We start from the raw sequence: 13,482 nt of genomic DNA, 5'->3' as shown, positions 1-13,482 counted from the left end.
TCAACAAGAAAAAAAAAAGAATAGCTCCTCGTGGTGGCGACAAACTTAGAAGCTCCTACCAATCCTCAAACCGAATATCATGTGGATGATTAAAGATGAGACTAATATATTGGCATTTGAGGACTCTTGGATTCCCACAATAAATGGAGGGTTACCAAAACCAGTTCAAAATGAACATCATGGCTCACAAGTTAAGGTGTGTGGCTTATTAAGGCCAAGAGGAGAAAGGAACCTGTCATCTTTACAACAGTATGTAAATCAGCAATCAATACCTCATATATTATCCATTACTCCCAACAGTGAACTCGAGAAAGATACATCAATCTAGAAGTTCACAAAATTAGGAAAATACACAGTCAGTTCATTGTATCATTTCCTCTCCACAGAAGTGAGCTCATCATCTTCATCTTGTTTTGACTAGAAACTGTTGTGGAAGTTGAAAATCCCCTACCATTTCCAATTGTTTATATGGAAAATTTTATGGGGAGGGATACCAATCAAGGACAAAAGTCATCATTGGTTATTTCCATCGGATTTAACCTGTGTGTTGTGCTCAAGTGAAACAAAATCTTTTCATCACCTATTCTTCCATTGTCACTATACTAGAGCAATTTGGTGCTCAACTTAGGTTGGACTAAATCCAGACAAAATAACCAACCAGCCAGCCCATATAATTCTTTTGGATTGGTATCAGAAGCTTAAGCTTTCATATTCAAAAACAGAAGCCTTGGAACTCTTTGGGAGAGGGTGTATTTTAATCTACCTCATATGGAATTCTAGAAACAAAAAATATTTTGATAACTTTACATACACCCCTCAGGAAATACTAAAAAAGTGGAGAACTTATCAAAACTTAGATTGACAACAGTATTTGGGAAGTATTGTTGATGTTTAGTGTGTGTCTAGAAAATCCCCCTAAAGAAGTGTAGGATGAGCTTTCATCCTCCAATGATCGACAAGAGATAAAGCCATCTTTGAAGGCAAACCATGCTGGGCCATCAACCCTTATGATGCTGAATTAAGGGCTTTGATTGTTGGTTTAGAGGCAACTTCAACGGACGTAGTAGATATGGTAGCAATTTACAGTGACTCCAAGCAGCTTATATCCTTTTTGAAGAATATATCAAAACCTAACCTCTGGATTGAAAATCTCCATCAGCCGCGACTTGCAAAACTTTTGAATGCTTTTAAAAAGCTTTTTTTCTAATATATAAATAAATCTAACAATTAAGCTGCTCATACTTTAGCATATGTAGCTTGTAAAGCAGCAATATCAATAGCATCTAATCCAAACAGTAACTTGTATGTAAATATTATCCCTATAAATGAATGAAAAGTTGCCTCTTTTAATAAAAAAATCGGTGTGGGATACACTTTGTGAGTAACAGATCGAGATGTACAATTGGGGTAGGTATCAACTCCAAATTGATAGTAATTCACGGGGGGGGGGGGGGGGGGGGGGGGTATGGGTGTTATTGGTGGAGGTGTTTATAATTTTAAATTGTTGTAGATTAACTCATAAATTATGAATTCACAAAAGGAAACACCAAAGTTTTCGTAAGTCATTATATATATATATAAGTATAAAGAAGGAAAAGGAAAAAAAGAGCATAAGAGGAAGATTTCTCGCAAGAAATAAAGATTCAATCGATAGAAAAGATAAACAACATTGGTGTGGAGTACATCTTTGACCCTACCACTCGCTTGAAACATTTTTGGATTTCATCTCAGGGAATCGTCATGGTGTGAGAGGGTCTAAAACTCTTGGGGGGGGGGTAGTCCTTCCCTTGGAGAACATTGTGGTTATACTCGCCAGAGTGGCTGTTTTTTTCATGTCAGAATGTTCGCATAATTACCAATTTTGAAATGTCATCGGAGTTGTTGTTTCCACTGTAAACTAGGTGAAATGATCTAACGCTGTGGTTGTTTCCAGTCTAGTTTGAAAGGTGATTCTGGTTGTCCCCAGTATCTCATGCTCGTTTGTTGCAGATAAAACTAAGGGAAGTTAGAGTGCAATATTTTCTATCCGCCTGTAGGACGTTTCACCCCAAGTATCCATATATTCCTATACCCCTGGGCCTAAATACCTTACATCTAGTTTCCAGCTTTCTATTAAATATTATTTCTTTCTTACATATTTTTAGGTAAGTTTGTCTCTAACCTATCATGCGAACTTTATCTACAGGGCAGCACGTCCCCACGCTATTTCAGTTTAGGAAGGGTCATTTTCTCATTGTTAGGTAATAGTTCTTTCTACAGGAGAGGAAGCCAGTAGTCCAAAGTAGCTAGAAAATGGCAGATCATAAAGGAAAAGGAAAGGTATGGGAAGACCGGGACAAGGCTGTGAGCATACACCTGGCTCAAATGCTTGCAGAGAAAGTTGTGGTGAAAGGAGTGCACATGGAGCTACCGATGGAAAACTGCAAATGACGTACTAAAGCACCTAGTAAAGGGTAGAATATTTCCTCGCATGCAAGTCACCAAGGAATCTTTCGAGAAACATGTGAAGGCCATTTCGAACATTCTCCATGAGGCAAAAATTAATTTTATTGAGGGAGGGCAGATGAAGATATTTATGGAGGATATCAATGAACGTCAAAGGGTATTGAATGGAGGACCATGGTTTTTTAAAGCTAGTTGGATACTAGTGGCTCCCTGGACTGACTCGGAAGTTGGAACAATTGAAAAACTCCATCAGCAGAGAATTTGGTTGCAACTTCATCTCATCCCAAGATTCCTTGTGGAAGGCACACGAGTCAAAGCCCTTGGGATGATGGTTGGAGAAATAGTACCAAATGAACCACATATCCGAAAAGGGCAACTAATCTGATGGTTATACACAAGAGTTCAGATTATCATAAACATCTGCAAAGCCCTATTCACAGGCATATTTGTTAACGTGGATGGTAGACAAAAATGGATCAAATTTTCTTATGAATTGCTTACCAAGGTGTGAGCTTACTGTGGCCTTCTAGGTCACCAATGACACCATTGTAAACGGATTGAAACATCGCTTAAAGTGGCAAAACAGGAGATGGAGAGCTGGGAGATTGACCACCCAGGAGAATGGTTAAGGTCAGAACTGCATGCTAACCATTGTCAACTCAAACGATAATGGATTTGACGAAGATTTTGAGGATGGGGGTCTTTTAGAAAAGAGACAATGCCTACTGGACCGATCACCGGCGACAGTTAGAGTCGATGGGAAGCACTTAGATTGTCCAAACTCTGAAGGGTTGAACAACTCGGTCGGGTTAACCCATGGGTCAAAGAAAAGGCAATTCGAGGGTGAACACGTTCAACAACAGGAACATGGCGGCCATGCGCAACATGCAAAGGCTACATGCAGTACATTTGGTGAAGGAAAAATGATAGCTGATCTAGAAGACATGCCACCTGTCCCGCATGCATCAGAAAAGATTTCGAGAGGTTCATACGCAAATACTTGGAAAATAAGAACTTGGAAAAGTTATATAACAAAATCGGGTATGGGATTTGTGGATCCGGAGCTAGGTCTAAAGAAACTGGGCTGACCATGTAAGACCATTTATGATCCAGATATGAAAGCAATTTTGTTTATCAGTGATGGGTTTTTGAAGTGCCTAGCTGAGGACGGAAACAAGTCGATGATACCTCTCAGCCTACTGCTAGGGAAGGGCTCTAAACAAGAAGTAAGTGGAATGACAAGAATTACAAATATCAGTGGAGCGTTGAATACCAGGCCAAACATGACTGTGATCGTCGGTTAGAGCAAAGGAACCATGGCCATAATGCTAGATGACGACAGTGGAGAAATGGACCAGAACTGGATTGAAGTAGCTGGGGACTTGCTACCTGTTCCACCTCCAAGCCAACCTCTCCTTCAGAATACCATCTCTGCTCTAACCCATCATGTATGCCGAAAATCACCAGAACCGTAGTCATTTTATTTCTCATCATACAACTCTCTCCACTTTTTGTCACTGGGTGTTGATAGTGTCGTCCATGAAATTTTTAATCTGGAATAGTCGAGGGTACTGTAACCCTCAAACGGTTAGATTTCCTTCTAAATGCATTAGGAAGACCAATCCCGACCTAGTTTTCCTATTTGAAACTAAATTGAATGAGACTAGGGCAACCAGACTAACAAGAAAACTAGGCTATAACCATAGTGAAATTATCCCCTATAAAGGAAAGGCAGGGGGGGTGGTTTGGTGTGTTGTTGGAAGTCGGGTCTCCCTATAACAATCATTCACAACTCCGAAAGACTGATTTTAGCCCAAGTGCGAAATACAACCTCAGATCCAGCTTGGGGTCTATGTCTGGTCTAAGGCAACCCAATAAAGAGTCACCACACCTCTTTTTGGGAAAATCTAAGCTCAATACTGGAAGATAGTGATAAATGGATCCTCATAGGTGACTTAAATGACATAATTGAGGAATCAAATTACAAGGGTTGCTCTTGGAATGAAAGAAAACCATCCAAAGCCCTAATCCAACTGATCGAGAACCATGGACTTCGAGAAATAAGGACTGTCGGAACCTATTTTACTTGGTCCAATCATAAAAGTGGAAACAAGCTGGTGAAAGAGACATTAGACAGAGGTTTGGCATCACAATGGTGGCATGAGACATTTCCAGAGGCAAGAATTTTATCCTATCCTACCATTTTCTCTGGTCATGCTGTACTACTCCTAGAGACAAGTCCAACCTTAATACCTGGTCCAAAATAGTTCCATTTTCTACCAATGTGAGCTGATGATGAGGAATGTAATAAACTGATAAAAGATTTGTGGGAGACAGAGACAGGAAACCGAAACCTTCCTTCTAAACTTAAACAGTGCAAATGGGCTCTAAAGAAATGGAATAAAACAAGATTTGGGAATATAAATGAGAAGCTAAAATTGATAGAAAGACAAATTTTGGCAATCCAAGAAGGGGATAGTCATGCTAGGCAGTGAGGAGCTAATAAGGCTAAGAAGGGAATATGTTAAATGGATGATAAGAGAGGAACAATTGTGGAAATTGAAATTTAAGGAGATGTGGTTAAAAGAGAGGGACCGAAATACCAAATATTTCCATTAGATGGCCAATTTTAATCAAAAAAGAAATGGTCTGGATTTTCTGAAAAAAGAAAGTGGGGAAGTCATGAAATTAGAGGAGGTAGTAGAAATGTTTAAGTCCAGAGCCAAAGAAATTGGGGATTGCCATCATGGACAAGGCATAAATGTATCGGGCCTCTTTCATAACAAAGTGCCAGCTGAAGAATGGGGAACTTTGCTCTCCCCTCCCACAGAAGAAGAAATCCATGAGATCACATTCGGCCCCTGGACTAGATGGGTTCACCCCTTTCTTCTTTCAAAGATACTGGTCCTCATTAAAAGCTGATGTGGTAAGCCTAGTCCAAAATTTCCTTAGGATCGGTGAATTTCCCCTTGAAATAAATTCCACCAATTTGGTCTATATCCCAAAAGTAAACAATTCAGAAAATCCCTCCCACTTTAGACCAATCAGTGTGTGCAATGTTATCTACAAGATAGTGGCTAAGTATTTGGTTATGAAGATGCAGAGGTACATTAATGAGATCATCTCTCCCAACCAAGCAACCTTCATTAAGGATAAACAAGGTACTAACAACATAATACTTGCTAAAGAGATCATCAACAAAATGAAGAATTAAAAGAAAGGAATAGGTTAGCTATTCATTAAAGTTGACATGTCAAGTGCTTATGATAGAATGAGAAGGGACTTCATTCTGAAAGTTTTAGAGGAAATGGGATTTCTAGAAAAGTGGTGTAAATTAATAGATTCCTGCATCAGTACCCCAAAATTTGCTATAAAAATCGATGGGACCCACAAGGAATTCTTCAGCTTAAGGAATGGTTTAAGACAGGGTGATCCACTGTCCCCGTATTTGTTCATCATTGGAATGCAAGCCTTATCGAGCTTAATTGAAAAGGCTGAACAGGAACATAACTTGAAGGGTAAACTAGGTAGAAACAACTCACTAATAACTCACCTGTTGTTTGTAGATGATTGTATACTCCTTTGTAAAGCTGATCCGACACAGGTAAGAAAAATAAATGGGGTGTTGCATGAATTTGAACAAATGTTAGGACAGAGGGTAAATTTGAAGAAGTTGGGGGTGCATTTCAATAAAAATGTGCACAGAAGAAAAAGAGAGCTCTTGGCAAGTATACTTGGAGTCAAATGCATGGGCATGAATGACAAATACTTGGGAATTCATATCCACTTTGGCAAAGAAACAGAGAATGAGAGTAAAGAATTAACAAAAAAGATGAGCTCCAGATTATCTATGTGGAAGGCTAAACTACTATCCCAAGCTGGAAGAACCACAATGGTCAAAGCTGTCATGCAATCAATGCCCACATACATTATGGGGGTCTCTATATTAAAGAAAAAAAAACAATAGACCAATTAGAGAAGATCCAAAGAAACTTCTGGCGGGTAGAGAGTTCAAAACACAATACAATGCACACAATAGCATGGGAAAGGATATGCAGGCCGAAAAAGAAGGGGGGTTAGGTTTAAGAAGAATGAGAGAATTCAACAAGGCTTTACTTGCCAAACAGCTTTGGAGATTACTAACAGAGGACTCAAGCCTATGGCTTAAAGCCATCAAACAAAGATACTTGAGAAACAAATCCTCTTTTCTCCTTTTAAAAAAAATCAGCTGATTCCAAAAAATAGTGGACATGATGGAACTTATGAAGAACAAATTTATTTGGCAGATGAAAGAAGGATCTAATATACATATTCTAGATCTTTGGATCCCATCTTTCCATGATGGGGTTCCCAAACTACAAGAAGAAAATTCCAATTTAGCCCAAGGAATGACAGTTAAAGACTGTTTGGATATGACTGACTGGCAACTGAGACTTACAAAAACTAAGAACTCTATTTACAACCGATTGTATCGTGTGTTCTCCAACATAAGCAAAGATACCTTGCCATGGAAGGGTCCCAGAAAAACAACATAGGGAGACTGAAAGAAAATGTCCACTATGCAATGCTGAGACTGAGTGATGCAAGAGCAGTTTGGGTGTCAGCTCAGCTCAGATTAGAATATCTCCGGAGGGATTCTGCCAAAATGATATTCACATCTGTTCATGCACAGTGAACTGGGTGACTCGTTTAGTTATCCCATTTGTTTGTGTAAAGGAGGAAAAGATGAGATACACAACCCAATTCTTAATAATATTTCGCCTCATGTAAAAATAAATGAGACGCAGGTGCTGAGTCCTGCTCAACTCCAGAAGAGCCTCGCCATCCAATACCTATTACCCCACAACTTGGACCATCCCTTCCCATCCAGACTAAGTCCCTACAAAACTCTTATAGTGCAGATTCTGTTTGTGCTGCAACGGGCTCGGCATTATTTACTCTACTCTACTCGTGAGAACAAATAATTCTAAGGCAAAAGAGCTAAATATATTATCGTAATCCATGGTTTCATTTGATCAGATCAACTAGTAGGTCCCACTTGCCTCTACTGAGTGGTAGCGAAATCAGTCCCACGTATCCTCTCTCTCTCTCTCTCGTCAAACTAACGAACATGGTGAAATCCAAATCTCCAGTCCCATGGGCTGCTCGACATCCACTTCTATGCCCCTCCTCCGCCTCCGCCTCCACCGTCCGCCACAAATCTGGGCAGCAGCGAGAAGCCCGAAACCTAATCCTAGAGTCAACTTCAACCGCCGCTCCGCCATCTTTCTCTCGACCTCTCTCTCCCTCCCCTCTACCCTAGCCCTTGCCGTCGACGAAAATGAAACCGTCCCACCACCGCCTCCACCCCCGGTCCCTGACACCACCATTACAGACCGGGTCTACATGGACTTCAGCGTCTGTCCGAACTATTTCCGCTCTGATCGCACCCTTGGAGACGAGTTCGCCGCTTGCCAAGAAGCGGAGCCTTTGGGCCGCGTCGTGTTCGGCCTCTACGGCAAGCTTGTCCCTTTAACCGTCTCCAACTTCAAAGCCATGTGCACTGGCTCCTCCGGTTCGTCTTATAAAGGTACATTGGTTCAGAAAATCTTCCCGGGGCAGTTTCTCATGGCCGGTCGGCAGGGGCGGAGGGACAAGGGAGAGGTGCGCCCACCTTCTGGTCTAGTCAGGAATACGGAGACTGTGGATTCTAAGTCTTTCCTTCTCGGCCACTCGAGACCCGGTGTTCTCTCGTTGTGTTTGTCTGAAAATGACGACGATGAGGAGATCAAGCTTAACCCCAACTATAGGAATGTTGAGTTTCTGATCACAACGGGACCGGGGCCGTCTCCGCAGCTTGATAATAGAAACATCGTATTCGGAGCGGTGCTCGAAGGTTAGTTTTGTTTGAAGTGCATTTGCTTAGAGTTGCTGAGCTATCTTCTGTTATTATTTTTCCTATCTAGGAGTGCTGTTTTGAATTAATTCATCATCAAGCTAATCCATGTATAGGATTTTTTTTTTTTTTTTTTGATATGTAAGCCGTGTATAGGATTTTAGCTCAACAGCATAGTCAATTGACCCATTCCATTTTGAGACCAAAGATTATACTTTCCCTGTCATCAAGTTTATTCTATCAAAATTGGTTTGAACAGGGGATTCTTCGGCTTTTTTATCTGTAGTTCTGTACTCTGTAAGCTTATGGTTCATATACTTTGTCCTGTTTTGAAGCTTGGGCTATTTGATTTTGGAGATTTGATATTGACCATCTTGTGTGTGGTGCACTAGCCTTCAGTTTGTTTTCCCCTTTTTTATCAGCAACAGTAATCCGTACTTTTTAGTTATGACTAAGAACTCCCTACATTCCAAAACCAAAACGAAAGAGACAAACAGCAATACAAAGCTGAACACAACCAGAATGAAGGAGACAAATAATAGCAAATGCTGACGGAAATCTTATTCCATAGAAGATTTTGTTTTATTTTTTTGATAGTAAAAAAAAAAAATATTAATTAAAAGGAAAAAGAAAACTGATTACAACCATTTTAAAGGTGCTAAGGCAACAACTACAATTCAAGCTAAAAACAACTTAAAGAGACATACAACAATAACCACAAAATTCTATCTTAATTACTGATAAAAAAAGATTCTATCTTAATTGCTTCACTAAGGATCTAAGAATTCAAGGAATTTCTTCCTTAAGGCTAACCGATGGATGGGGTCCCCTTCTATTATTATATTCTTCCATCCTGATGGAAATGCTGATTTTAGTTCTTCTAAAAGAGCCAAAAATTCTTCCTTGAGAGAGTTGTCATCAACAGCCAGGATTTAATGGCTAAGCATCTACCAATCACTTCCCAGTTATTTGTTGCAACTCTAGTTTCTATTGTTGATTTCAATATATAAGACTTGGACTGGACATAAAACCAGAATGCTCACTGGGTCACCTGTGAAATCCATCATTATCGGGACCTGGAAAGGTCACTGGATTTGTTGCAACTCTAGTTTCTGTTGTTGATTTCAATGTATAGGACTTGGACTGGACATAAAACCAGATTGCTCACTGGGTCACCTGTGAAATCCGTCATTTAATCAGGACCTGGAAAGGTCACTGGATACCAGTCACCGGTTGAACCATCTGGTCCAGTCCTAGTCTTTCAACAATGGATGGTCTAGTAATATCCTGTTCTGAAGCAAATACAAATTAACTATTAAGTTACCACTTTTAAGATTATAGGTTATAATTCCTTTCTTGTACATGACAATCTTTTTGTAATGCAGGATTGGAGATATAATTGCTAGGTGGGCAGATTTTGTATAGTGCATGTGCACATCATCTTATTCTACATGTTGTTTTTCATGTTAATATAGTCATATTTTACCTTCTCTCTACCACTTTTTTTATAATGAATTATTAAGCCACAACATTATTATTATCACTCAAATAAAAAAGGCCATTACTCATGTTGGTTCCAGTTATCTGAGGTCTTGAGAGGGGTGGAGTGGGTACAAACCAAAAGTTTGGCATTTTTGTGCACAAAATGGCCACTCTCAGACTTGAATTGACGTTCTCACACTTGTTAGCCTGAGGTTTTACTATTATACCGAGCAATTTATGATCTATATGGATTTTAGCTTATGTTCTACTTCTTAAGTTGAACAGACAATTTCTGGGCCATCTTATCTAGTTTCTAGCCAGGGTTCTGTTGAAGTCAAACTAGAGTTATTGTTGTTTCTATAGTAAATCTCTCAATTTTGATCTTTTGACAAGTTTCTTGATCTGAATTGGGTTAGCACTATCTGCTAAAAGTAAAGGCTCAGCATTAGCAATTGAATTCTTCCTAATGAAGAGTTGTCGTTGCATCCAGTTGCATTTGGTGAAATAACCAAATTGCTCAGACAATGGACTGTCCTGAAGTTTCTTGAGGTGGCCATCTAAAGTGGGAATTCGGGAGAGGAAAAGGACAGGATAATGGTCGCCTAAGTGGTTATTCCACTGACTAGATGGGCTTCTCAGCTTAGGTGCAATCTTAATGGGATCAAACTGTAGATTTGTAGGAGGCAGTGTTTTAAAAGTGAGAGGTGCAACAAAAGAGCAAGGGCTTCCAAATGCCTGAGGTGCAAGATGCAAGGTGAGGCACAACTTTTAAAAAATAAACAAACAAATAAATAACTTGGCATATAAGAACATGCACGTTTCATAATTACCATAGAATAAGTAAATCTTAGAGAAGGGGCAGAGCCCTTATTTCATTGGATCCCTCCTTCAGTGAAGAAAGGAAATTATATATACTTGTTACAGATGTCGAGCATAGCCAAATGCTCCAGACATTCATTTTTTCAAGCATGCGAAACTTTTAATATTGTTTGTCTTTCTCCCAGTTGCATTACTTTAGGCAGTCAGTGTGATGTTAGGTGTTTTGTATTTCCAATCCCAAGTGGTTGTGACTCTTTTCGTAACTTAGAATACTTGCCTAACCTTCCAAAGCTATTTTCCTAATAACCCATTTTATCATCTCATTTTGGATACTGCACTGATCCGGAAACAGTTGTGCATGTCCAAATTGAGATATTAGAAGGGGTTATTAGGGAAACAATCAATTGCATACTATGGCCACAACATAGATAACCTAGAGGCCCAATTAAGACCCTGATCCCTCACATAAACCCTAAACCCCTGGCAATTACTTAGCCACAAGGAGCCCATACTGCATCTTCTAATTTAACATCCTCTATCATAAATTTGACTCAAAACCAGCCAGCCTGATCTTTAGAAATTAGAACTTGATACTTCATTTACAAACATGGGCATTATTTTGACCATATACAAGTATAAGTTCTCTAAATTAATTGACCCCAGTGATACCTTTAATTTGCTGGCTTCACTTTAGTTGGTTATGTCTCTCATATTTTATTGTTAACAATTAACAAATGAGTATCAATGAACATTAAAACATCCCATAGGTTTTCCTTACACACTCTGGATCCATGATGTCCAGATATGCACACATTGGGACATAGATACAGGAAACGGGAATGTGGCTCTCCATTTCCTATAACTCTGGACAGGAATATGGGTGCAAGTATCACATGTAATATGCTTCTATTATGCTTTTGTATCCGGTTTTTAGAGCTAAATGTCACTTTTCAAGACTAATGCCTTGCCAAATTTAATTAAATTTATAACATGTACAATTTTCTTACAATTTAATTTGTTAAAACTTAAAGCATGCATTTTACATATTTTCAAAGTATTAATGCTATAGATTACATCTAGAAGTGTCCATGCAGTATTTGGTGTTATGTATATCCAGCAAGTATCATGTCTAACGTGGTATGCTAGGCATGTACAGGTATCTGGGTATCATTAGCTCTGGAAAGGATCCCTCTCATCATAGTACTTTCAAAGCTCCATGATGGCATGATCCTTCCTTAAAGCTTCCACTAGAAATCCTGACTCCTGAGAGTGAAAATTCAAAAGTTAAAATAATTGACTTTGTTTATTCATTTTTGGCATTGAATGTGTAAACCATATACAACCTGATCCCGATTGATTAATGAAGTTTTACATTCATTTTCATTACAAGTTTCACATATATTCAAAAGAAAGAAAACACTCAACTAGTCAAATGCGAATTTCTAAAAAGAAAAACTCAATTATATTAATAATAATTTAATTTTTATAAACATCCAACTTTTAGTATTTGTAAACTAGTAGATTTTGTTTTTGTGTGTTTGGACTTGCAACTTGTGATTATGAAAGCCAAAATAAATTATAGAAAATAAAATATTTTTTTGAAGATAAATAAAGAAAAAGTTTACTAGAAAATGAAATATAACTTCACCTAAAGATAATTTATATTTTACAATGAAATTGTGATGAGTCGTTGAGTTGATAGTATGATTCCTAGGCATCCTGAGGTCAGCCAATTCACCATACTGGTTCGTGATTTGCTGGTGGCCTTATTCCTTTTTATTTTTTCTTCTTTTGTCCTTCCTCACAATCACCAATAGTAATAGTTGGTTAGTTGTGATGGGATCATGCCAATTCCACTGGGAAAGTCTAGCCGGTGTCTGGTATTAGAAACAAGACTGCTTACAAACATTGATGTATGGCATGCTGGCAGGTGCTAGCATGACCCATGAGGCTAGCTGTTTGCTTTATTTTGATTTGTTTGTCTAGTTCAGAAACAGCTAGCAACAGGGGCTGAAAGAGAAAATGAAAGCTGGTTGTCGATTGGATGGTTTTGATCACTTGTTTGTTGTGTTGATGGCTCTTGAAGATTTCCTTGGTGGATCCATTTTATGTTGGCAGTTATCAATGGCCTGTCGATATGCACACTTTCTCAACATTGTACTTACAGTCTGTCTGTCTGTGATTATCAGACTGCCACTCATCCCTACCCAATCTTTTTGAAGAGTTACAAGGTGGTCAATAGTAGCCATTTTTTTTCTTTCCCCAAAATAATGGTATTTGTATTGATAATGTCATTTCTCTGTATGTTGTTTTATTGACAAATAGTAACATTAGTCAGCTGTTGGTTCAATTTGTTTTCAGGACTAGATGTCATTACTGCCATAGCTGCCGTCCCTATCTACAAACCATCAGAAAGGATCCGCCAGTTAAATGATTTTGCTGAGTTGCTGGGAGATGAAAGGGCTCAGAATGCCCGTGCAATATGGAATAGGCCACTGAAGACGGTTTATATCAGTGACTGTGGAGAGCTGAAGGTGGCAAAACCTTCTCTCTCTCCTAGCCTGCCTTGATATATGTGTTTTGCAGATCAGGCTGCATGGGTTGCCTGCACTTCTGTTAATAACCCTTGCTTGTGATGATCTGTATTCACAGGTTTTGATTAACTTTCTCTGAAAGTAATCAATTCTTTTAGAGGAGGAATACAAAGGGGATTGTAGGGTGGTTGATTTTATTGGTCATATATGCTTGCACTCATGAAGACTTGTCTATATGATATGATTTCTTCTTCCTGTTTGAAATTTCCAACCATAAACTGCATTCAACGGGTTTACCGACCATAATGCATGAATATGATGTTTGCA

At 38.9% G+C, this 13,482-nt stretch overlaps 1 protein-coding gene across 1 annotated transcript; it reads left to right on the top strand.

The window, feature by feature from the left end:
- The first annotated feature begins 7,532 nt into the window (after positions 1-7,532).
- LOC104588518 (Cyclophilin-like peptidyl-prolyl cis-trans isomerase family protein) lies at positions 7,533-13,482 on the top strand. The gene is made up of 2 exons (XM_010246482.3): positions 7,533-8,320; positions 12,983-13,482. Exons 1-2 carry the CDS (start codon positions 7,582-7,584, stop codon positions 13,189-13,191), a joined length of 948 nt encoding a protein of 315 aa, XP_010244784.1. The 5' UTR covers positions 7,533-7,581; the 3' UTR covers positions 13,192-13,482.

Source organism: Nelumbo nucifera, chromosome 8 (assembly GCF_055504915.1).
Source record: "Nelumbo nucifera cultivar China Antique chromosome 8, China Antique-T2T, whole genome shotgun sequence".
Taxonomy (NCBI): Eukaryota; Viridiplantae; Streptophyta; class Magnoliopsida; order Proteales; family Nelumbonaceae; genus Nelumbo; species Nelumbo nucifera.
The sequence above is the reverse complement of the archived record's forward strand: the minus strand, read 5'-3'. Positions and strand labels throughout refer to the sequence as shown.

Bases quoted from the DNA above. Each gene is read 5' to 3' on its own strand.
- LOC104588518 (XM_010246482.3), top strand. From the start codon at position 7,582: ATGGGCTGCTCGACATCCACTTCTATGCCCCTCCTCCGCCTCCGCCTC. The intron at 8,321-12,982 runs GTTAGTTTTGTT...ATTTGTTTTCAG, and splicing joins ATTCGGAGCGGTGCTCGAAG to GACTAGATGTCATTACTGCC.